Source organism: Diabrotica undecimpunctata, chromosome 10 (assembly GCF_040954645.1).
Source record: "Diabrotica undecimpunctata isolate CICGRU chromosome 10, icDiaUnde3, whole genome shotgun sequence".
NCBI lineage: Eukaryota > Metazoa > Arthropoda > Insecta > Coleoptera > Chrysomelidae > Diabrotica > Diabrotica undecimpunctata.
Window position 1 is genome coordinate 43977790 of NC_092812.1, and position 27468 is coordinate 44005257.

A 27468-nucleotide genomic window follows, 5' to 3' on the forward strand; every position below is an offset into this window, starting at 1 on the left:
GCACCATAAGCCTGATGTCTCACACACTTAAAATGTTTTTAAAGATCATCCATAAACGCATTTACCAAATACTTGATATGGATATTGAAAAATCCCAATTTGGATTCCGTAGAGGCGTAGGTCCCGTGAAGCTCTCTTGAAGAGTTCGAAATTAAAAGAGAGGTGCGACAGGGGTGTATCCTGTCACCGCTACTATTCAATGCATACTCTGAAAAAATTATGAAAAGAACTCTTGAGTTGGAAACATCAGGAATAAAGGTCAATGGAACACCAATTAACAACATTAGATATGTTGACTATTACATGACACTACTATGACATTAGACACTATCATAATAGCAGACAACCTCCAAGACTTACAGAAACTAATGAACAAGATAGTTGAGTATGGAGAATAATATGGATTATCAATAAACATCAAGAAAACTAAATTTATGAGGATATCTAAAACCCAAAATAATGATAAAAGCCTGACAACTAACGGTAAACCTTTAGAACAAGTTGAAAACTACAATTATCTTGGCACAATAATTAATCAGACAAACAATTACTCCAAAAAGATCAAAGTTCAAAACAACAAAGTTATGAGAAGAGTCAACAAAAGAATGGAAACATTAGAAATCATCAAAACACGAAAGTTGCAATACCTGGGGTATGTTATGCATGATGAAAGATACAACATACTTCAATTAATTATACAAGGGAAAATCCAAGGCAAGAGAAATGTAGGAAGAAGAAGAATCTCATGATTGCGTAACTTGAGGGAATGGTACGGATGCACTATCAATCGAACTATTCAGAGCGGCAGCATGTAAGATCAGAATAGCCATGATGATTGCCAACCTCCGTCGCGCGGAGATGGCACTAAAGAAGAAGAAGGGCATGTTGTGTCTGTTATTGTAATGTATATGTAAAATCGTTAAAGAGTTCACGAATATGCGCAATGTTGTCAACAGCTTTCCTTTCAGATCTCATAAGAAACTTGAAACTTCTTAGACTCATAACCAGTCGAAATATTTCCACGCCGTGTCCATCTGTACCCCAGAAATGCTCTAACATCATTTTGTTGGCGTGCAAAGTTCCTGCTAGATATAAAAAGTCTATAAAGGCCTTGAGTTCTGTCATGTCCGTGTCAGTTGCTTCATGTATTACTCCTGAGAAACGTGTAACAAGGTTATGTGGCTCAGTACGTCGCTTCTTCGCGCGCGGTGTTTTCATCCATCTAGTGATTTTATCTTTTCCAAAGTAAAATAAATTGCCGTGTAAATCTGGTTTTTCCCCTGTCCCACTCTCTTCAGTATCAGAGTCACCAACTCTTTCATCCGTTGGCTGATCTTCTGCATCTGTGTCCGGTTTATCCTCGAAATCTTCCACTTGGTTAGGGGCGTCTTCATTTTCGTCCTTTTCTAACATATATTTTCGAAGATATTCTACATCATTCGGATTATTTAAGTTGTAAATCCGCTTTGCAGCCATTATACTGAAAATAAAAATATAAAATAACACTCACCTATAATAAGTAGGCCGAAAATAGCTTAAAATACGATCAAAGTAAAAGAAAACTTAAACACACTCAATTACTAGGACGTTAAGAATACGACTGATCGATAGACTAAACCGGTCTAGGAAGGTACTATGAAGATGGGTTCTCTTTACTTTAGGGTTCAATAATAGCATTGAAAATTGGCGAGCTTGTATCATTTTGATACAAATGCGACCTACGGAGGATTAAATGGAACATATTTCCAGACTTATGCCATATAGTATAAAGTAATTGTTTGACGTGTCTGCTGCGCATGAGAAGTTACTATATATGTTATTTCGATTTTGGTCCTTAAAATCATTTAAATTGTGGCTAAGTTTTATGGTATCGATGACCCCATGCTTTGAAGAAAGAAATTATGCGCTGAGTCAAAGGAAGGAAACCTTAAATGAAATAGAGTAGCAATCTTAACAAATATACTAAAACGAGATAGATAACAAAAATGTAAAGGGCGTATTTAAAAATGGATCAAATAATTTGATCGACATACGAAAAGTTATTTTAAAAAATATCAAAATTATTAGAATTGCTTAATTTTTCTTCTGTTTTCACAGAATCTCCTGTTTTACTACGAATCTGAGCAATGCAACCGCCCTTCTGGAATATTAATGCTAGAAGGTTGTTATTGTGAAAGGTTACCAACTACTGGAACAGGATCCAAATCAAAAGATAGTTCCGAGAGACAGGTGAGTTATCAGTCAAAAAAGAAACTTTGTAATTAATATTCTGTTCTGATCACAGTACACAAAGATACCTCTTCTTAAGTAAGTTAAAATATATGATAAATGTTTTTAAAAACTATTTCTTCTAGTTTTGTTTTGCTGTTACATATCGAAGAGAAAATATCCGACAATATGAGTTGCGCGCGCTCAATGAAATGGAGTGCAAAAACTGGATCGAAGCGATCAGAGAAGCAAGGTAAGAAAATTTTAATTTAAAATTGACAAAAAGTCGAGGTTGCCTCTCCGTTCACAATTTCCATATTTTCTTGTCATAAATTAATGTCTTCCCCTTAAATCATCTATATTATATCAACGACACACCAACTTATTCGTAGGCGTTATATATTTTTGTATTCACCAGAAATCCACTGTCCTCATTTTTACATATCAAAACCACGTTAAAGTGCCCTTTTTCTACCTTCTCAATAATATTACTGTCCATTTTTAATTTAAAGTATATTATTAAATACTAATATTGTTATGTGGTTAATTTTAAATTTAATTAGGGTTATTTGATCAAATTAATTGAAATGAGGGGTTCATTTCAATTAATAACATCTCCTTAACAAAAAAGAATACTTAAAGTAAACTATTAGAAGTTTTTAATTCAAAACTTAAACAAAAATGGACTAGGGCACTGTTGTTTCTTGATTTCTTCGGCCGACGATTCTTATAGGTTATTGTTTTTTAAATTATTCTCTCCAGTATATCTCTTTCTAAGCCACGGAGTTCTTTAAAATGCCTCCCAATTGGCTGCCTTTGTATCTTTTCTTTAGCCAGATTCCATTTCTTAGACTTAAAAAATCTATTCTTTTAGTTTTAATAGGCTGCTTCTTCAAAAAGAAGAACTGGAACAGAAGCATCTGCACTTACTACAGATTGTTGAATCGGAAAAAACGGCAAAGTGGCAGTACACTTTGCAATGCGAAGAGCTAGCAACGGAAATTAAGAAACTAAGGGCTGAAGTAAGTACTAAATTGATGACTTTTAAAGATTAATATTTTTGTTTTCATGTTTAGGGAGCTGTACACAAAAATGAAGTAAATTATTAAAGTTAGTAAATCAAATGTAACAATGTAAATTTGTCAGAAATGTTCCAATTAGATTTGACAGTAGTGTTTTGTAAACAGATTTTTAGTAAGCAAACAATAGTTTAACCCAGCCTGAGAGACTTACACACCCCTTAAGTGTGACATTCTTCTTCTTTAAGTGCCGTCTCCCGATCGGAGGTTGGATATCATCATCACTATCTTTACTCTATCTACTGCTGCTCCGAAGAGTTCTATAGAACTGCATTTAAACCAGTCCCTTAAATTATTCAACGATGACACTCTCCTTCTTCCTATACTCCTTCCTCCTCTTATGTTTACCTGTATTATCAGCCTTAGCAGTTAATATAGCTGTCCCCTCATTACGTGTCCCAGATATTGTAACTTTCTTATTTTTATTGTGTTTATTATTTCGCATTATTTGCCCATTTCTCGCAATACTTCCGTGTTAGTTTTCTTCTGTGTCCATGCTATTCTAAGCATCCTCCTGTAACACCACATTTCAAAGGACTGTAACTTAGTTATGTGTTCTTGCTTTAATGTCCAGCTTTCAAGTCCATATTGCAGTATCGAAAACACGTAGCATATCAGTGCTCTTACTCTCAGTTCTAATCTAAGGTCTTTGTTGCAAAAAATTGTTTTCATTTTTACGAACGCATTTCTTGCTATTTCTATCCTGGCTCTTATTTCGGTTGTTTGATCATTATTGTCTGAAATCCAGGTTCCTAGGTATTTGTATTTATCAACCCTTTCTACATATGCTACATTTTACAAATGTGTGTTTGTTGGTTTATTTGTTTTCTTTGTTATTATCATTTTTTTTTTATATTCAGTCCATATTTGTCACATAAACTGTTTGTTTTGTTTAGCAGTAATTGGAGTTGTTCAGCAGAGCTTGCCATAATCACGGTGTCATCTGCATACCTTATGTTGTTAATAAATCTTCCGTTAATTATTATTCCTTCACTTTGAGATAGTAATGTTTCTTCAAAAATGGCTTCACTATATACATTAAATAGTAATGGGGACATAATACATCCCTGCCTAACTCCTCTCCTGATTTCCATTTCTGGACTTGGTTTCTTATCTATTATGATTTGTGCTCTTTGATTCCAGTAGAGGTTTGTTATTATTCGTAAGTCCCTATGGTCTATGTTTTTTGTCTTTAGAATTTGGACATTAGGGTGATATAATTCATTGGGCGAGGAGGATTAGCTCGTGCAAAAAAGAATCACATCACCCCGGGTGTCTTTAGGTCTCTGAATAGGAACCGTTCAGCGACGTATCTGGACACGTGTGCAGTTTCTCTAAGGCAGTTGTTGTGTGCTGCTTGAACATTTTTTTTGTTGCTGTGACTTTTGTATCCCCATACAAGAGATTAATATGTAATTATTGGTAGTACGATTATAGAAACAAATAATATACCGATTGCGAGAGGGGTTAGGCAAGGATGCGTCTTGTCTCCGACGCTTTTCAACGTGTACTCACAGGTCATATTCAGAAAAGCCTTATGGGAAAGAAAAGAGGGAATAAGAATTGGTGTAGAAATCATAAACACCATGAGATTTGCAGATGACACGGTAATTATGGCTGAGAGTATAGAAGATCTACAAACTTTACTAGATGCAATAAATAGTGAATGCATTCAAATGGGACTTGACATCAACACAGATAAGACCAAATCTATGATAGTATCAAGGAGTCCAATAAATAATGAACAACTAACTCTTGGTGGACAGCAAATAGAGAGAGTGACAAAATATAAATATCTGGGAGCTTACATCAACACAGAATTAGATCCAGACCAAGAGATCCGGGTACGAATAGAAATGGCAAGGGCAGCGTTCTTAGAATTCAGACAATTGTTCTGTGACAAAAAATCTGAATATTGCGCTGAGACTGAGGTTTGTTGAATGTTACGTCTGGTCGAAACTATTGTACGGGGTAGAAACATGGACACTAAAAGCGCAAATAGTTAAAAATATTGAAGCCTTTGAACTTTGGATATACCGGAGAATGTTGAGAATCCCATGGACTACCAGGGTCACCAATGAGTAAGTGCTGAGAAGAATGGGTCGAGACAAAAAATTGTTGAGAACGATAGAAGTACGCAAGACTGCATACCTTGGACACATACTAAGAGATAATAAATATAGTCTTCTGCAGGTCATCATGCAGGGTAGAGTCGATGGCAAAAAGGGAATAGGTAGAAAGAGGAAGTCATGGCTGCGAAATATTCGAGACTGGACAAACATGACTGTAGACGAATTATTCCACGTTGCAAAAGATAGAGAAGCTTTTAAAAATGTGGTCGCCAATCTTTTTCCTTTCGGTCCTCTTATTGTGGCTTTAGCCGCTGCTGTTTTCTAGACTGTCGCGTTAACATGTGGTGTGAATGTTAGACCTTATTTCATTGTGACTCCTAGATATTTAGCATTATTTTGCGGTTCGATGAGTCCGTTGTATACTCTATTCCACTATCGTATCCAGTGCCATCTATAGATTTCTTGCAGCCATGTCAAGGTTGTTTTTCCGCGATTGCAGTGTCTTCTAAAGGCTGATTAGTATTCTGGGTGTTCTTAGAACATTTGTTGTACATATATGCTTTACAGGAGGGGTGATAAGACTACCCCCTATAGCACGCCAGCTTCAGGGATTCCGTGTTCAGATAGAACCAATCCTATCTGGACCCCGAAACTCCGGTCGCTTAGGTACGAGGAGATGCGTTTTGTCATGGCTCCGGTGTATCCATAATCTTTTATTTTGTATGTCAGTCTTTCATGCCACTTTCTGTCAAAGACTTTGCTCACATTCAGAAAGGCTGCTATATATTTCTTGTCGTTGAATCGAGCTGCTATGTATTTTATAAGTATCAGTACTTGCAGTTCGCTGGAATGTTTAGCTCTGAATCCAAATTGTGCTTCTGGGATTAACCCTAGCCTGTCTGTCTCTGATTGGAGTTTGGTTTGGATGTTTCGCTCTACTGTCTTACTGACTACTGGAAGTAAGCTAATCAGCCTGTAATTTTGCGAAAATATGTGGTTTTTCCTGGCTTTGGTATCATAAGTACATGGAATTTTTTATATGTATCTGTATCTTAGCATTCCGTTTGTTATATTTGCCAGATATACAATTGCTTTCGGAGGACCACCACCTAAAACCACCATAAGAAACCAGTAAACCACCAACTGTTTAAAGAACTATTTGGTAAATATTAGAAACTTCGATAAGTTTGTCATTTAGTGTAAATGGAAGCTGACAAATTAACAGGAAAACAATAAAAAGGGGCATAGGAGACCAAAAGTGTGGTCAAGCAAGATTATAATTTTTTTCTAAATTTTATATATTACGAAATTTAATTAATTTTAAGTTACTATTTAGTTCAAATTAATGAAATTCTATGATATTGTCTGTATATTACACAAATAAGATATGTTTAAACTGTTTCTTTATATTTTAAAAATTACGATGATAAAAGGGGATCAATTGACGTTTTATTATTTATAAACCACATACATTTGCATTCCTGATCAATAGAATAAGGACCGCCCCGATTATTACTACTATAATTATAAAAGCACGGTGTTTATACAAGTTTTATATATATATATATATATATATATATATATATATATATATTTGTGTACAGTGTGTCTACAGATTATGTGCAAAAACAAACAAAAATCAAGAAATAATTAATTGTGTTATTTATCTCCTAATAATAAATTTTTTAATGCCAGGCTAAGCTTCTGACTCCAATCAAGTTTGCTTTGCCACTTATCCTTCAATTGGCTACTGATTAACTCACCGACGAAGTGTTTGGTATCACACAGCAGCACTATAGTCATAGGAGAGAACTTTTGGTGCACTTTCCTGCCTTTCTCTCATCTAGGAGTTTAATCCCAACAACTTAACGATTACATTGGGCATCGCTTCAATAGCATTATGAGATACACAAATTAGAAGCCTTTAAAGGCTTTAACACCACCGAATTATCTCAGAGCATATTAGTTGTATCTCTAAGCCCTCATCTCGGCTTGAAAGATAAAGAAGTATTTCTCAAGTCTATTGAAATGACGTAATTTCTTCTTGTACCTTTCAGGTCGTTATCTTCATCTGGAAGCCATCTGTATAGCATCTACACAGTATCGATATAGGAAGATATTAATTTGCTGTATTCTTTTGCAGTTATTTGCTCTGAAGAAAGAATGGAGATCGATGCCACACTATCAATTAAACGGCAATATAGCGACATATCAAGGTAACTCTAGCTCAGACGTAGGTAGTCAATTCTCTAACTTAGATGAAGATTCCATTGCACTGCGGAAGATAAAGAAAGTCCAGAGTTTCTTCCGTGGCTGGCTGTGTCGAAGAAGGTGGAAGCAAATAGTAGAACAGTACATCAAAAGTCCCCACGCTGAGAGCATGCGCAAGCGGAACAGCCTTGTGTTTCGTATGGTTGAAGATGAAGAAGAGTACATGGAGCAGATGGAAGTGCTAGTCACGTGTTTTCTGAGGCCTTTTAAAATGGCAGCTTCCTCAAAGAAACCGCCATGTTCCCATGAAGACGTAAACTCGATTTTCCTAAACAGCGAGACAGTATTATTTCTTCATCAGATCTTTCTAAAAGGATTGACGTCCAGGTTAGAGAGTTGGCCGACGCTTGTCTTGGGTAAGTACAGCAAAATCTTCGTATACGTACGATTTTGAATATTTTCTTTAATTTTTAAATCTATATATTATCCATTCTGTAATTCCAGGTGACTTATTTTCCATGTTACTTCCTTTATTAAGCATTTATCAAGAATACGTAAGGAACCATCATTATTCCCTCCAAGTACTGACAGAATGTAAGCAATCAATCCAGTTTTCTGCTCTATTAAAACGGTTGGAAAGTAAACCAGCCTGTAGAGGACGATCTTTAGAAGCGTTTTTGACATATCCCATGCATCAGGTATACTTGAAATTTTTTGAAGAAAGAATTGGAATTGGTGAAGGCGCAGGAAATAAAAGATCCTGTTCTGCCTCCACCAATAATTCTGCTAAATCAATTTTTTTGATTTTTCCCAATTGCACCTAAAGAAGTATAACTTCAAAAACATGGACTAACATTAAATTCTACACAAAAAAAGGTACCTAGTCTTCTTCCACATAAAAAAGTACACCGTTTTTGAAATAAATGTATTTTGTTAATGATGCATGTCTCTATTTAATTTTTTGCAAAACAAGTATCCTTTGAACTTAATGGCAACGTCAAGACGTAACTACGAATTTATTTATTATTAGTTGTCAAAGTGCAGTGCGAGTCATTATTTGTCAAAGTGCTATTAAGTTTTTTATAAACCACTTAAGATAAAGGTAAAATATTGTAGACGGAGTTAACGCAATTAGGGCCCAAAGAAACTCATTATTTAAAATAAAACAAAACTTACACGAAAGATTTAGATTATGTAGTTTATCTAATGGTGAACATTTTGAACACTTATTGTAATTTTTTTCGTTTCGGTTTGAATTATTCAGTTTGTCAGTTGTTTTATTTTCTTCATTGTTTAATTTAATTTAATTTCTAATTTTTTTCAATTTTGTTGCTGTGTAAACGGTTTTATAAAAATAATTGTTTCAATCATATGCATTTTGTTTACAAAAATTATCTACTACTAATACATTTAATATTCACTGGTATTTAAGACCTTTTGAATAATATTTGAATTTAGATAATTTTTTGTAATTTTTTTTAATTTTATGCACGTCTCTAAAAAATTCGTTTATTTCGAAAACGGTGTACTTTTTTGATTTGAAACAAGAATACCTTTTTTGTGTAGAATTGAATGTTATTTCATCTTTTTATTCCTAGAATGTTTATACAGGGCGGACAAAAAATTATGGCCACATTAATAAACCAATGGTATAGTAGGTGGCGCCACCTATTTTCAATGGTTAAACTAATATCATTTTCATATGAAGCATACTAAATAATAGCAGGATACCAAATTTCACTTAAATCGGTTAAATAGTTTTCAATATATCCCTAAAAATAATACAAAAAAATATTAATGAATCACCCTGTAGAACGAAAACTAGCAACATTTTGCCTAAGCAATTTGAGCTCAAACACTTTGTTTTGATGTCAGCTATCACCCATTAGCTAATGTCCAATTAATTATGGGACACCCTGTATATAAAAGGGCAGCATAAAAATTAATGCTTTCTGAATTAAATTGAATTTGATCTACGTAAATTAAAATTTTTATAAATTTTTCTTAGAATCGTTACATAATTTAGCGCATATTTTAGGTACCCCGGTATATAATTACTTTACACGAATTATTAGCACATACCCCACATGATCATGTTGAAAGAAAAAGTTTACAAAACGCCAGACAACAACTGGAAGATTTATCAAGACAGATGCATGACGAGGTAAGTGTTTTAAGGACTAACAGTTCATATCTTTAATATATTTATTTTTCATAACTCTACATGTATCCTTGAAACGTTGGTTATGCGTTTCCAATCCTGTTTGTTTATATATTTTGTCTTCTAGTTTGTTATTTTCATTATTTTTATATCTTCTTCTATCTAGTCCTACCATCTTTTCCTGGATCTTTTGCTGTTCGCTGATGTTTTCGTCTTTTTCTTGCGTTAATTTTATCGGAGATTGGAAATCACCAATGCTATCCTGATCTTATTTGCAATTGATTCTTGGTGCAGCCAAACCTCTCTCACAAATTTCTAATAATAAATCTAAATCTAAATCTAAATAATTTTCAGTTTTTGGTAACCTTTTCCTGTATCTGCGTTCAATGTTATTTTATGTATAGATTTCATTAAGTCTTTTCTTTTTTTCTTTTAAAATTGTTAGGTAATCTGCAATCATTTGAATTCAATTTAGTATTGTTATTTTTATTTAATTTATGCAAGGAAATGAAGTACTAAGCCTACCAAGTTTCCGCAGCAAGATGAATCGCTGTAAAACTTTTTGTATTCGATTTAGGAAAGTGTCAAGAAAGTTTGTGAATACAATTCATGGTGGTAAAATAAAAATTTTTAATTCTTATGTGCATAAGAAAAATGCAGTTCTAAAATGCATAGAAAATTAAAAATTTGCAACTAAGAAAATATCGACAGGAATGAGTTTAATTTTATTATTCGGTGGTTTTCGAGGTCACTTAACATAAATATAATAATGACAATGGTCCTCGAGCTACCTAGTGCCCAGAGTGAACCTCGTCTCCTAGAGATTTATGTGATTTTTAGTCAAAATCAATCCAAAGTAATTACTTGGGTGGTTTTCGAAGTCTCTGAACACGAATATTAATACGGCGATGATCCTTAAGCTTCCTGGTGCTCAGGGTGAACCTCGTCTTCTAAAGTTTTATGTAATTTTTATTAATCAAATCAATCAAAAGTCGTTATTAGAGGGTTTTCGGGTTGCTGAACACGAATATTGTGACGCCAATGATCTCCAAGGTATCTTGTGCCCAGCGGCTATCTTGTCTCATGAAGTTTTTCGTTAATTTATTATTTAAAATGTTAATGAAAGTGCGGTATCAAATATAAGTTAATACCTTTGCCTACTTTGAATTTAGAACTATCATCATATCATAAATCTGAAACTAATCCACAAATATTTATAAGCAATTATAATAGAATACTTTCTTGTTTCCCTGAATATATCCAAGTTTACACAGATGCATCCAAAACAACTTCTGGTGTAGGATCATCATTTGTTATAAGAGATATAATAAAAAGTTTCAAATTGCCCACAGAATCCACTGTGATAACTGGAGAAATGTATGCAATATATACAGAGCTCTAAATCGCATACAAACAGTCAAACCAGATAAATTCCTTATTATTACTGACTCAATCAATTCCCTCCATATACTGTCAAAAATGTACACTTGCAACTCGATTGCTAAATTAATTAAAAACAAGATGCAGCAGGTGGAAAACAAAACATTAGTCTTCGTGTGGATACCATCACATATAGGCATTAAAGGAAACGAACTAGCTGATAAAAATGCTCGAGAAATAGCAAATTCCCCAAATATCAGACCGATAATAAAACCATTAGCAGAAGATCTCAATCCGTACTTTAAACAAAAGCTGATATGTAATTGGACTAAATGTTGGGAAGAAAAATCCTCAAAGTTAAAAGAAATTAAACCAAATTTTGGACGATGGAATAACAACGTCCCTAGCCGTTTCCTTCAGGTTGTATTAACCAGACTCCGATTAGGACACAGCAAACTCACACATGAATATCTCATGAAGAAGGAACCTCAACCAAAATGTACGAGTTGTGACGTGCCGTTAACAGTGAAACACGTATTAACGGAGTGTCCCAAACATAGCGCTGAAAGACTAACTAATAAAATTCCATCAGTTATAGGAGATATTTTTAGTGAGTGTACCAGTGAAAATATTGTGAAATTTTTAAGAGACTGTAACATATTGAACCACATATAAGTATGTTATTTATTTGTTATTTGTAATCATTATTGTTTGCATTAAATTCATCAGCTAATAACCAATATGATTGATGCGACTGCCTTTAAATAAAAAAAATATAAGTTAAAATATGATTTCTTAAATATAAATATAAAAAAAAATTACTAAGTAAAAAAATGATTAACAAATAATCGTATCATTCAAATGTATTTCTTTTTTCATCTTCTTCTATATCAGATAATTGATTTTCCTTATAGTTTTCGATATTCGTGCCATTTTCACCCGGCATAATGTTTACGTACCAAATTGTAAACCAAGCCATTCTTTCTCAATCCACATGTTTATATAAAAAAAGTGATTTTCATAATAATTTGATATAGAGTGAGGAGAAAAATCGTACGTTAACTACCTATGTAATTTTGCGGATGTCTCTATACTAGTACGTGTAAGAAAATGAGTAGATATAAGAGAACAGTGAAAGGAAAAGGCGGGAGCTGCTACAGACGGGATTATAATATGTATCACCTGGCACTTAATAAGTGTTGCGAACTGCTTAAAAGCGCCAAATTAAAAAAATAATATTTTGGTTAATTTTTTTGAATTATATATAATTCCATAAGATATTCTGGTGTCATTTATCAATGAATTATTTGTGTTCAACGATCACAAAATCTCATTATTTATTATTATTATTATTATTATCACATCATTATCAGTGGTTCTACAGCCCTAGTTGAGCCTCGACCTTTCTCAGTCTATTTCGCCAGTTGTTTCTGTTCATCGCCAATTTGCCAATTTTCTGCGCCTATATTGGTATTCAACAACCTCAAAAACTCACGAGTAATGACTTTTGACAGATTTCGAATAAAAATAACATAAAACTCAAAGAGTCGAGGTCCACAATGAGCTTCAGGTAGCTCGAGGAATATTGACATAATATTTATGTTCATCAACCTCGAAAACCGCCGAGTAATGACTTTTGACTGATTTCGAATGAAAATAACATAAAACTTCAGAAGACTAGGTTCACCCTGGGCACCAGGTAGCTCAGGGATCATCGAGGTCATAATATTTGTATTCAGAGCCCTCGAAAACCCCACAAGTGATGGCTTTCGACTGATTTTAATAAAAAATACAATAAAACTCTTAGAGACGAGGTCCAATATGGGTACCAGGTAGCTCGAAGAACATCATCGTTATCAAATTCGTGTTCAGCGACCTCGACAACCTGCGAGTAACGCAATTAAACTTATTTCTGTCGATATTTTCTGAGTTGCAAATTTTTCATTTTATATATACTTTAAAAATCTATTTTTCTTATGCAATCAAAAATGCAATTTTCAATCTACCACCATTAGTTTTGTTAACAAACTTTCCAGACACTTTCCCCAATCGAGCGTAAAAAGTGGCATAGCGATTCATCTCGTTGGGGAAAATTGGTAGATTTATCGCTTTTTAGTGCTTCATTTCTTCGCATAATTCTGCTTGTCACAAAATATGTTAGGTATAACATAACCCATTATTGATTTTAAATTCCTCTGATATTGTTTCCTGGAATTTGATTGTGGCTTTGGAGTTCATTAAACACATTTCCATTTTTTCATTTAATTTCTTTAGGATTACTATTTTTTTTAATTTCTTTTTCATTTTAAAGGGTTTGGTTATATTATTTATATTACCTATATATGAACATGTCTAATTCTTCCTCTCTTACTTTAGATGCCCCTTTATGAATACATCATTTTATATATTTTTATTCGACTGCTTCAATTTATGAGTACGTCCTCCTTGCTCTACTTCTTTTAGTGTTTTTTATTTAGCCAGTCGTTCTTCATTCTATTGTATATAAAATGTTTAGTGTTTTTTGTCATTTTATATTATTTCCGATCTATTTCAGTCCTTGTCCTGAGCCATTGCATTCTGTTTTTTTTTATTTAGGCATTTTTACTCCTGACAAAGTCATTCTTTGTTATTTTCGTATTCTTTTCCCCTACCAAGAATTCTCTTGCTATATCGGCTATTATTTCTTTTAGTTAGATCAATATTTTAACTATATTTGTCTTTTTACAGTTTTCTCTAATTTTTGTTCGATCTCCATTCTTCCCCGTCTATAGTGATCTTACTGTAACCTATGTATGTTTCCTTCCCTTTATCCTTTTATTCCTATTTTAGTAAATCTCCTAGGTTATTTTGAATTCTTGTTTCTTCATTCGTTACATCATTATTTAGAAATATTCTCTCATTCGGGAATTCTTAATTTGTATTTTCTTTCCATTTCCTTCTTTTGTTCTCCATTGGAGATATATTTGTAAAAAAACATAAACATTAGATAAAGAAATTGATGATGATTAAGATAGTAACAAATTTCAAGATAATAATTATGTTTTTATGATGATAATTATGACAAAATATTATAGGTATCAGAAACTGAAAACCTTCGCAAAAACTTAGCAATTGAAAGAATGATAGTGGAAGGCTGTGACATCTTACTGGATGTTAACCAGGTGTTTGTACGACAAGGATCGCTTATTCAGCTTCCAAGTGAAAAGACAAAAACCCCAAAAAGTAAACTTCCTTTTAAAATTGACAAAGAAATCGTAAGGCAGTGTTTTTTGTTTTCAAATCATCTTATTATAGCTACTAGGTAAGTGTTTATCTATTATAGGGTGTTTCAAATATCACACAAGAAGTACTTTTTATAAAAACATGATATTCATTAGTAATTGTACATTGTAAGTTCACTAACTATTTATAATACTCTGAATGTGATTTTAATTTTTAATTGATTTATGTATTATTGACCTTCTTCTTTTTATATTTTAGAACGTTAAGTGGAAAACTTCATTTAGTTTCTGGCATTGGAAAAATTACGCTAGCTGATGCTCGTTTAATAGAAGATCCCTCAGAAAATCCTGAGGAGGATGGTTAGTAATATTTTTGATATATGACGGTAATCATTAAATTATTGCTTATGTTGTTATTTATTTGGGTATTTCTTGTTTTTAAAGAGTAAATGACAGCATTAACTTTGAAATTCTGTTTGCTATAATTATTGTTTGAACATAAATTTCTGATGTCTTTAGTATCTAGTCAATCGACTACAAGCGAAGCTTCAACTAGCACAAATGTATATCACAACAGGGATTTTAAGATCGTCATAGAAACAAAGAGTATGACACAATCAAGTCAGGTAAGTAAAGTTTTCCTGAAAATCTCTCTCATTATTGTAAACATATTTTTCTGCAGATGTGCGTCCATTTATTAGCATCAACAATGCAAGAAAAGACTGCCTGGATATCTGATATTACCCAGTGTCTGGACAACGTACAGTTTAGCGATATTATGGGACCAACAATGCCAGACAGTAGTTCCATAAGCCTTCCACAATCCCTCAAAGATGATCCGAAATTGTTTAAAAATGAAGTTGATATTAGGTTCAGTCGTACATTGAATTCTTGTAAGGTACCACAAATTCGGTATGCCACACCTGAACGATTGCTACAAAGACTAACAGGTAAATAAACAAATTAAATTTTTAGGTAAATATATTTTGTCAGTGAAGACGCAGTACTAATTTTGTCCAAGACTTTATTAATTTAAATACTTTTGTTCCAGACTTGAGATTCCTCTCCATTGACTTCCTTAACACTTTCCTGCTAACTTATAGAGTATTCACTGACGGTGTAACAGTCCTGGAAGCCCTAAAAAAGGTTTTCTATAGTATTGAAGACTGCCTTGAAGTTTCTCTAGATGGACTACAAACTAAAGATGAGAATACCTTGCAGACCTTTGATGATGGAAGAAGACGGAGTAGTTTTTCACCAAGAAGAACCAGTGGTGCTAGTTCTGTATCTGGATATGGGTCTGAAATGAGCGATAGGGACAGGTCTCACAGCTATGACTCCCAAGGGCATAAAGTTTGGAAAGCAACGTTGCAAATGTGTGAGTAGAAATAAAATATCCTTGATTTATACATAATGTAGTTGATATTACTAAAACATAGCACCTTATATAGCTAACGCATTCAGAACATATAAGTTTTTTTTTTCATTTTGGTAAATAAATAAAAAAAAATTATTTTAGACAGAGAAGAGGGACAAGAAGCAGAAAGTCCCAAAGTGTTCAAATCCAGTCCCACCAAAACCGGAGACAGTTTGCCATATCCTGGAAACAAATCTGTTTCTATAAAAGTCGAATCAGCAAAAATTGAAGAGAAAAATAAATTTTTAACGATCTCCAAAGTAGCAGCCTCCAGCAGCAGTGATACCTTAACTGGTAAATGATTTTTTTTTAATTTATCAAAATTTGATTTTCTCACTTTTTCTTTTAGATGTAACCGTCCTTAACGAGCCAAATTCCCCTAGCAATCTCAGCTCAGTAACTTTAGTCGGTTTATCACCCTCAGATAGTAACCGTCAAGATATTACTCTCTCCCCAGCCACATCTCCACATAAAGACTCATCTGAAAAGACTGCACAAAAAGCATATCCAAGTAAAGCAACCACTTCTACAAAAACCATACCCACCACAAGTGTGAAAATTTCAATGGTTAAGTCCCCTACTAAGTCTGCCATTCAAACACTTCTGTCTCCTACCAAAGATCAAAAAAGAACTGAGCACCCAAAAAAACCGTCAGTAAAAATGAAGCAGGAATCAAGTGACAAGGCTAAGGTAATACAAAGAGGAGTTTCAGTGGAATCAGAGGATCAATCAGATGAGCATCATTTTTATAGTCACAGCCATCATGCCTCATGTAGTTCTTCAAGATCAGCGAGTATTTCTACTTCAACCGGAGTTATGCAGGTAATAATGTTTTCATAATTTATAATACACTTGCATGTCATATTTATAATAACTAGAGACTGAATTATATGCAAAATGCATATGCATAAATATGCTGCATTTTTCTCATGTTTTTCATAAATGCATATACCTTGCAACATTAATAACATCCATTAAAATAAAATGTAAAAGTATATATTCGATTTTTAAGTTCCTTTGTGGTTGTACCCATAAACATACCGCCATGGGCGGTATCACTGTCCGGATGTGTAAGATTATAGATTTCTCAGAAAAGATTACATTAGTAAATACCTATTATATTTTGAATACTACAAATACTACCAGTACTTTCTGCTGTAAGAATTATTCTAGAAAAAAAAGACAAAATTAAATTTTAAGGGTAGGGTAGATATCGCAACTTGTTATATTAATGGTTTGTCTTAAATCAATCGTATAGTGTGTAGAAAAAGTCATTCTATTATTTTTTGAGAGAGTGTCTAAAGTAGCAAGGGAAAAATCAAGTCTTCTAAGAAGTTTGATTGGAAGCAACTATCAACTAAACGTTATCGACAGTGAAAATGTTTTGCACTATTTGTGATATAAAGGTAATTTCTCTATTTTAATAGATTTTTAAACTTATCAAAATTCTTTACACATATATATGTCTATCGCTATTTAAGGGTGAAACAGTCCCGTAACATCGGAGCTGTCCTGTTGTCTCATTTAATATAGTTTTTCAAAATAAACACTAAAACTAAATTGTTTTCATTTAAAGTTTTATGATTTCGATTTCACTTTGAGAAATAAAAAAAATGCGAAAATGTTTAATCATTTTAATATAGGTACCTATTTAAGAAAACATATATTCATTTATTTCAGGTGCCAAAATACATAAATTCCAAGCAGTTCAACACATAAAGACTTCACTTCACAAAAATAGGCTATCAGAAAATGAAAATAAACCTCGCCAGCAGATTCTACAGAGGTATTTCTAGATGTAAAATACGTCAGCTTGGCAAGAAATTTTTGCACAGGATCTATGCAACTTCTTTTCGAAGTAAAATATCCCTCTGCACAAGTTAGAAAATGAATCGTACTAAACATTTTTTAAAACTTATTGCAAGATTAAAGATAAACTGTCTCAAATACCAAGTTCTTCATCTCTTCGGAAGAAATATGTGCATATTACAAAGTTGTGATGACGGTTATGACAGTTAAAAGCCGAATATCTTTGAATTTCCGTAGACGAAACAACGAAAGGGTCTACAAATTCCGAGTCTATATGTTGGAGTTCTAAACGAGTCTGGCGATTTTAAAAACTCGTATGAATTAGATTAATATGTTTAGAAAAAACAAAAGCTACAATAGCTAGATTTTGATAATCTTCACAATCATTTGATTGAAGAAATAATAATACAATTTGTTTTAAATTTAAACCACACTGTATTTAAACTAAACTTTAAAATTATTTTTATAAAACTCTAAAAAGTCTAAATTTTCTAAAAATACGATATTTATGACGCATTTAAAAAAAGCTGCTATTGGCCATATTACGAACATTGTGTCGGCAATATGGCCACTCTAAAATAAGTTAATTTTTATACCTAATTATGAAACTTAAAACTTAATACAATAAAATAGTTTCAGAATTTTTAACAGTTTTAATAAATATTAAGCAAATACAGTACAGAAACTTAAAAATATTTTATTTTTCACACTCAGGGTATAAGAATGTACTATTCTTGTCTTTGGCTGTAAGACACATGCACTCTTGTTGGACATACGTGCTACATGCGCTACATAGTCTCATATCTGCCATTCTGCCTTCCTTGCATAATTTGCAGAACCAAGATTCTTGTTTTATTGTTCCCTTCTTCTTAGCACCAAGGATTTAATGTTTTTTGTTGCATTGGGTAATTTTAGTAGCATTGACGAGTCTTTTTTACCATCTGTAATATTCGCATTTTCTGAATCGCTGGGTCTAATACAGCTACCAAATAAATTTCTAGCAACAATTTGAGCTCGACTATTGATAGCTATTTTTCTAGGCCTTTTGTTATTGTTCTTGATTGCTGCATTTTCATGTGTTTAGAGCATATTTGTGAATGAAATATTGTGGATATTTGAAAAATCTTCTTATCGTCTTTTGAATCAATAATTTTATCGCTGCTAGAGTTATGAAAATTAAAGGATGAGTCAGAGTTGCTACTATCAGTGTCCAGAAATGGTTTTTTTGTGCGAATTTTCGGTTTAATATCCGAAGTAGAGAGACAACAAGAGTTGCTTGTCGTCTTTTTTTGAGCTATTTTTTGGTTGTAAGCCCGAAGTAGAATGACGACGGTAATCTTTTCGTTGCATGTCTGAAGTTAACGGGATAAAATAATCTGCTTTATTACCAACGTTAGGTACCTACTGGTAATACTACATTCTCATTTTCTTCCTGATGTTGGTATGTGATAGTACTAGGAACAAATGCTATCTCTGGGATAGCTTTTGGGTTGAACGAATAATTCCTGTTGATGACAACCCTGATTTTATATTGAATGGTGCCATTATTTGTGCCAACCGGTAGAAAAAATTATCCCAAATCTCTGTTTGTTAATAACACAATCTCTACGGATAGAATTTTGTTTCATAACTTTAGTATCCCAGTAATATTTAAAGGCTCTAAATACAGCTTTGTCCATTGGTTAAAGTTAATTAGTAGTATTACAGGGAAGACAATATAGAGTGATTCCGTATTTTTCGGCAGTTTCTACAATAGTGTGATCCAAGTGACATCTTACGAAGCACTAAACCTACCAATTTTCCGCAGAGATGAATCGCTGTGCAACTTTTTGCATTCGGAAAAATATCAGGAAAGTTTAGTCAATTTGTCCATTTTTCTTAAAATACCTTCCCGCTTAGTAAAATTATCGTTTACAATGGATTTATTAAACTTTTGTTCCCTAGCCGGATTTCGATTTTTTGCTTTTCTATGCCTGATTTGACGATTGTTGTAAAAGACTTTCCTTGCTTTCCTTCTTCTTAATGTCGTCTAAGTATCCGTCTTAAGATATGATATGCACGACTTTTTATGTCAACTGCGTTTCCATTTTCCACCCCTCTTAAAGCTGGTGATAAATTTTTCTTTGGTCTAGTTGTCTCGTAGGCCTCTGCACTGATACTGGGGCATTTTTGATTGCTGTAACAAGAGAAATCATATCAATACAGCAAGCAAGCAAAATATATATTGTAGAGTAATGTGGCCACGGGAAGAGAAATATGGCCTATTAACCCTACATTTCACGTCACCGTATTACTCTACACTATATTTTGATATTTTTCTATACAAAAATGTAATAAATCGAAAATTAGGTATACAATAAAAGAGGAATATGCAATAAAAAGTTACATATTAGAACCAGATAAGATTTTTTTTAATTATGGAATTAATAAACAGCGTCTACAATGGCGACGGCGCAATAATGAAATACTCGTCTGACGTATAGAGAATGTGGGGCCATCTGCTTGACAATTTCGGCACTAAATGCGTATTACTAAGTTATTATTAAGAAGTTTACCGTTTAAACAAAAAAATAGTAGGAAATTTGATAGATGGTCATATTACCGTACATGGCCATATTACCTGCACATACCTTATCAATTAAAGAGACACATCATATAAGATTCAAATTGCCACCATTTGATGGGAAGTTATCTTGGACTATATACCTTAGACAATATGAAGCTATTGTGACAGCCAAGCATTGGACAGAACAAAAAAAGGCTGTTTCCTTGACTGCTGCTTTAAGAGGTGATGCCGCGAATATCCTTACATCGCTTCCTAAGGGCCAAAAAAATTGTTATCAGACATTGTTCATTTGACTAGAAAAACGCTTCGAAGATGTCCATCTACAACAAATCTACAAAGCACAACTAAGGGTAAAATTCAATGAACAAGTGAAAATTTGCAAGAATTTGAAGCAGATGTTGCTCGTATAGTACGGTCAGCTTATCCGGAGGCATGAGACATTCTGAAAGAAATTTCTAAAGATACCTTCGTTAATTGATGGAGAGATAGTAAAATAGAAAAAGCTTTACGACTAGAAAGACAGAAAGATTTAGGAACACGAAACAGCTAGTCAAACTTCACGGAGCTATCGAGAATGAACCTTGACAAAGGAGACAATGAAAGTCTGGAGGAAATAGTACAAAAAATAGTTTGTAACACGATGTCGATGTTGCAGTGTTGGTGATGTACGTCACATTCGCCGTAAATCACAAGAAAATAATACAATAGTCAAAAAACTTGAACAGATCGAACACAGGGCTGGAAGAGTTTATTCAAATGCTGATGCTCTGTTTAAACGGTCATGCAATGATGATTGTAATCACTGTCATAAATTAGAGTAACGACTTTGCCCCATGAGACGAACCACGGTCATTAACAATCAATGGCAGCCTCAACAGCTACAAGACACCCAAGCTGATGATCCATGTATAAAAAGAGTATTGGATTGGACGCAAAGGTCGACCTTCTTGACAAGGCATTAGTGCATGTATTCCAGAAGTCAAGTTCTACTGGAGCCAATAAAATTGCCTGGTACTAAAAGATGATCTTCTGTATAGAACCTTTGAGAACGATGATGGTACAGAATCCAAGCTTCAGTTGATTGTACCTAAAAGTAAAGTGTCAGAGGTATTGCACCAGTTGCATGACAGTGCATCAGGTGGGCAATTTGGTATTACGAAGACTCTGTAAAAGGTTGAGAACGGTTCTATTTGGTGAACCGTAAAGATGATGTTAGAAGATGGCAGAAATGTGAACTGTCTGCAACCAGTAATGATCCAGTTGGTAAAAAGGGGACACCCATATAACAGTATAATGTTGGTAGTCCTATGGCAAAAGTAGCAATCGACATGGCAGGTCCATTTCTAAAAACGGTTGATGGAAATAAATATATTCTGGTAGCCATGGATTATTTTACGAAATGGACTAAGGCTTATGCGATACCAAATTAAGAAGCTGCTACCGTTTCAGAGATACTTTTTAAAGAATTCTCAGGCCTATTTAGTGTTCTCTTGGAGGTTCTCCCGCAAAACTTTGAGTCAAACCTCTTCCAAAACGTTTGTAAATTGATTGGTGTCAAGAGGACCAGAACGACACCCCTGCATCCCTAATCAGATGGAATAGTCGAGAGGATGAATCAAACGATGGGTAAACATCTGTTCAAAATTGTATCCGAACATCAAAGAGATTGGGACCTGCACATTCATTTATTTCTTATGGCCTACCGTTCCGTCGTAAATGAAACTACAGGCCATACTCTAACCTGCATCGTGTTGGGTCGTGATCATTTGCACTGCGATCTAGAGTTTAGCTAGGTCTTGACCTAGGTTTCGACCGCCTGAAGTTAAGAATGAACAACAGTCATGAAATTGCCCAACAACACATCCAGTTAGACAGTGAGAGATTCTCGATGCAAGAATGAGAGCTTTGAAATAGGTGATCTTGTCTGGCTTTATAATCCACAACGTTGTCGAGATTTGTCTCCTAAACTGTAAAGACAATGTGAAAGTCCGTATGAAATAAAAAAGATAATAAATGACGTAATAAACCGAATTAAGAAGTTGTCAAAAGGTAAAGTTGTTCACATAAATTGTCTTGCATCTTATGCTGTCTCACATGAAACAGAAGAAGCACTATCCCTTTAACTAGAGATCAAAGATGACCGAAGACAAAGTTTTAATGAACTTATGTCAAATTACGCAGAAAGAAACAGTGCTAGATTCGGCGTGACCTTAGAAGTTCAACAGGATCTTTTTAGTGTTATCGAAAACGTCTCTCTAGCCCATTGTGTTGCCCAATACTTCGAGATGACTAAAGGAATCTCGTCCGTATTCAATAAGAAGTTTGATCGCTTGGACGAATTAAAAAATCAGCAGCCTAAAGTTGGAAGAGTACTGGGATTAGAAGATGGTCCACGATCTTTGCTGTATATGGTGACCAGTAACTCTTATACAGACAAGTCAAGCTACGAGGACATATGGCGTGCTCTAACTAATTTAAAGAAAATCGTGTGCAATTATAACATCAAAAATTTGGCTATAGCAAAAATAGGCCATGCCCTGAAGGGTTTGGATTGGAAGATTGTAACAAGCATGCATGAAGTGATCTTTCGAGAAACTGGCGTACAAATGTCTTTGTTTTGCATTAACTTAAAGAGATCGTGTCCTTCAAAGACAGTAGACCATTATTTCTTCTTAAGGGGTTTACACAGAGCTGGAGAGTCCTGTAGATTCCGCCATCCTAGGCCTACACATAAACTTGCAGATCGGGATGCTCAGATCTAAGAGAAGAGTAGTGTAACGAAAAAGCTAATTTCGACGTACCCCATATAACGGTTGCACCTCTCCGAACGATGACGCGTGTCCGAGAACCTTCAAGATAGCGTGCCAGGTATGGTGAAACGAGTGTTGGTAACGAATACACGTGGTGAAGAATAGAGGTGGACTATTCAGATTATTCTAGTATTAGTATTCCCGTATATAAAAAGCGCTGTTAGTTAGTTGATAAGCTATTATTATCGTGCTGTAAGCTTAAAAATAAATAAATTTACATAAATTAGAACCACTCGTTTTATTGTTAAACATGTTACAATATTTTACATGTTTATGAGGGTGCTTAAAAACTAATGTGATCTGTCTCTTAAAAATCAACATAATCCAAACTTCTTACGATTTGTCCATTGACAAACTTCCCTAAAGCCTTCTTATCAACATGATGCAATATTACTTTTTTCTACAAATAAATAACTGTGCATAGAAAATGTTTTTTAATGCCCAAACAACGAGCCGATCTTAAAAACTGCTGCGTCATTTCACTTTTGCGCATTTAGGGCCCAATCAACGGTCCTAGAACGGCCCACAGACGATAAAATTTATCGCATAACGACGATAATCGCAACGTGTGTGCTATTGTAGTTCACGAAGTCGTCCGGAAAATATGGCATGCCTAAAAATCGGTCGTAAAACTCTCATTGCACATCTCATGGCTTTTATTTTGTTTTGTAATTGCTGCCCGTACTAACTCTAATAATTTTTTTAAATAAATCATCGTCTATTTATACGTAATTCTTGAAATCTATTGGTTGTCTGATGCGTAGTTCATTAAGTAAATTGTCTAAATAAATGAACATGTCTTTTCTGTTAGCATTTCTTTTACCACAGCCTTTTTTCTTTTTCACCTTGTTATTTTCATTCGAAAATAATGCGACTACTGTAGAAGCTGGTTACCTTTTATCGAAACAGTTAGTGTCATAATGAACAATAAACTAAACTAATTGTACAACCGACCATTTAGAACTTTTTACGTCTCTGGGCAAAATACTCTAAGATTTGTATTTAATGTTTCTTGTGCAACTTATTGTATGATCGGTAGTACAACAAATAGCATCGTCTGTGGGCCCTTTAAAGAGAATTCCCTTTAAACGTTCTAATAAATAGATAAAAGAACTAATAACATTAAATATTTTATTTTGCAGTCGTTTTTTCAAAGCTACTATGGAATGAATCAACCAGGAACGGAAAAAGACGTACCAACAGCCAGATCAAGCTTCCAGCAGGATTCTCCTTCAAGGCCAAGTCGTGCTGGTGTTGTAATCACATCTTTTCGAAAATCGAAACGAAGGTAAAAGACCATAATGAAACTGAGGTTATTTTCTTATCCTTCACCTTCTTTCATATGTTCTTTACTTCCGTCTTTATTTTGAATTTTTCTATGCTTTCTTTCTGTCGTGTCTTCTATATGTCTATTGCATTTTTATGTGGTGATATCTAGATCAATAGATCAATAGATCAATAGAAAGAAAACTAAATTTATGGTGATCAGTAAAAAGAACATTCAACATATCGACCTGAATATTGAATCCGAACGTATTGAAAGAGTACACCGATTTAAATATCTGGGATATACAGTAAATGATAAGTGGGACCCAGATGTAGAGATTAAGATCCGAATTGAAATAGCAAGATCCAAATTCATCAAAATGAGAAAGCTCTTAAGCAACCGCCACCTAAGCGTTAACCTCCGATGGCGCGCCACGAAATGCTACGTACTCTCTACGCTACTTTACGGAGTTGAAGGGTGGACGTTAACAGCAGCAACTATAAAGAAGTTAGCGGCTCTAGAAATGTGGCTGTATCGACGCATACTGAGAATACCTTGGACAGACAGAGTGACCAACACAGAGGTATTAAGACGAATGGGTAAAGAGATGGAATTGTTAACAACTGTTAAAAGGAGGAAAGCGTCATACCTGGGCCATGTGTTCCGTAATGATAAGTACAGTCTGCTACAGCTTATCGTGGAAGGCAAGATTGAAGGTAGAAGAGGTTTGGGTAGAAAGAAGAAATCCTGGCTGAGAAATTTGAGAGAATGGTTTCAAATACCAGAAGCCGCGAACATAATACATGCGACACAAAACAGAGAAACCTATCGTTTGATGGTCGCCAACCTTCGGTAGAAGACGGCACATAAAGAATAAGATATCTAGATATTTTCACTATTAAGTAATTCTTTTTCTCCCATCTAAGTATATGTCCTCCTTTGCTTTCATTTCTGTATGTTCCAAATTTTTTTATTTGATACATTTCATAATATACATATTTGATTATTCTACTTTCTTTATTGTTTTATTTATAAGATTTTAGTGGTAATTATATTGCAGTAAAGACGATTATTTCTGAAACATGAATTACTATTGGTTTTTAAAATTTTTGTCTTTGTGTTTCAACTTTTAGTATATTATCATTATTTAATATATTATTTTATTTCAGAAGCAGTACATCCACAGCAGCAGCAGCTTTTGCCATTGCCACTTCCGGATCCAGTAACCCTCGCGATGTTTCCCCGTGCAGAGAGCAAGAGGACTACCAGGCAGAAAGAGTCCGGCACAAGGAATCGGTCACCTCTACAGCATGTACTATGCGCGTACTGAATGTACTAAGACACTGGATATCCAAGCATGCTCAAGATTTCGAAAACGATCAATGTTTGAAAAATTTAACGGTTGAGTTTTTGGAAGATATTATTTATAGTCCAAATTTGTTGCCCGCTGAGCATAAAGCTGCTGTTCAGTTGTTAAGGTTGCTTGTCAAAGAGGAACCGAAGAGTAACAAAGTGGATGTGCAACGTTTGCTTATTCCTTCACCGGTAAATATTCATATATAGTCGATCCGCCAGATCTTTACACATCATTATCATTCTTATTACAGGAAATAAACCAAAACATGTAAGCCAAGCGCACGTCAATTATAACAATTAAAAAATGGTTAATATTACAATGGACGGATTTATACTTCTCTTTTATTTCATTTATTGTATTTTGAAAACTGAATATACATTTATGAAGGTGATTTTCCAATTTTTGGAAACCTATAAGTTGTTGAATAAAATATACAGTAAATAAATATTTAAAACGTAGTAATCAGAAATAAAGATATTTTTGTTGAATATAAGCAAATTTATGGTACTGAAATATCGTCAAATCATGTTCCATATCACATATCACATATTACAAAAAATGCGATATGTGAAGAATAAAATGTAAGGAAACAAAAGAGACAGTCGCACGGATTTTTTCAGAGAAGCTAAGTAACATGGAGCAATCATACAATGCAGAAAAATCACTACAGAATATATGTGAAACTTTTAACAAGATCAGAGAAGAACATCTAACAGAAAAAAAAGAGAAGAGGAAAAGTTGGACGAATGACAATACACTGCAACTCATGGAAAAAAGAAGAAAATCAAAGAATAAATACCTTTGATCTAAGAATTATTAGTAATCTTTACTGGAATCAAACATCGTCTATCTGTACAAAAGACATGAGAATCCGATGATATTCTGAGGAAATCTTTTAAGAAGCAGTAGAGGAAGTTGAAGCCTGAATTCTAATTACCGGAGAATGTATCAATAACATCATATACACGGACGAGACAGTGGTATTCGTTAACAGTGATGAAACCCTACAGGAGTTAATGAATAGGATCACAGAAATAAGTCAGAGATATGGTCTTCCACTGAACATTAAGAAAGCAAAATGTATGATGATCTCTAAGAAGGAACAGCAATTTCTACGAATCAGTGTGAAAGGTCAACAAAAAGAGTAAAAATATACACCTAACTAGACACTAACATGATTAGAGATCGTTGAAAAAAACCTTGCAGGCAATCATAATTGACATATAATAAATACGTTGATGAGGAGCCATGAGTTCCAAGAAGAGAGAAGAATTAATTTAGATTTTACATTTAAGACCACCAGATATACAAGGTGTCTCAACGAATTTGTACCCCCCAAAACGAAAGGGACCAATTTCTATGTAAAAAAAATTCTTACAACTTTAACCCTATGCTTGTAGTGGCAAAACCCATCATTTTTTTAATAGAACGAGGGGTCAAATGAGCCATCATTTGAAAGGGGTTTTAATTACTTACATAACCGTTTTTACGGTTTTTTTTTAATCGATCAATAAGTTACCGACAAATCGCCTTTTAAAATTTTGTTTCACGTAAAAATTTACAGTTGGTTGCAACCTCCAGCACAGGGTTAATATTACAAGCTGTGGAGATGAAAGTGTTTGAGCATTAATAAGTGAATTTTTGAAACTAGCACAGCTTCAGCATTCTGAAGGACAATGCCTGAAGTAACCTCCTTTACTTACTTTATCGTGTCCGGATATTTCATTCATAAAATTTCGGCCCAGTAGCGGGCTACGTCGGTTCCATTAATTAAAAGAGCTAAAATATAATGCTTTTTGCAAAAAAAAAGAATTTTTACAAAAGTTATTTCCAAAAATTAGAAATGGCGAAAAATTCACATTTTTCGACTTTCAATTATTAATTCTGCATTTAAGATTAAATTAAAGCTT

The 27468-nt window shown here is 33.9% G+C and overlaps 1 protein-coding gene across 2 annotated transcripts in view; it reads left to right on the forward strand.

Moving 5' to 3' along the window:
• LOC140452522 (ras-specific guanine nucleotide-releasing factor 1-like) overlaps positions 1-27468 on the forward strand; it is a 72352-nt gene that overhangs the window by 27269 nt on the left and 17615 nt on the right. For both annotated transcript variants that reach the window (XM_072546836.1, XM_072546837.1), the window contains exons 3-17: positions 2098-2229; positions 2355-2461; positions 3083-3230; positions 7503-7986; positions 8075-8268; positions 9609-9734; positions 14186-14412; positions 14592-14692; positions 14852-14958; positions 15015-15282; positions 15384-15710; positions 15852-16043; positions 16099-16571; positions 24077-24222; positions 25371-25746. In XM_072546836.1, the coding sequence (XP_072402937.1) occupies positions 2098-2229; positions 2355-2461; positions 3083-3230; positions 7503-7986; positions 8075-8268; positions 9609-9734; positions 14186-14412; positions 14592-14692; positions 14852-14958; positions 15015-15282; positions 15384-15710; positions 15852-16043; positions 16099-16571; positions 24077-24222; positions 25371-25746 (3408 nt within the window). The remainder of the gene's footprint in view (positions 1-2097; positions 2230-2354; positions 2462-3082; positions 3231-7502; positions 7987-8074; positions 8269-9608; positions 9735-14185; positions 14413-14591; positions 14693-14851; positions 14959-15014; positions 15283-15383; positions 15711-15851; positions 16044-16098; positions 16572-24076; positions 24223-25370; positions 25747-27468) is intronic.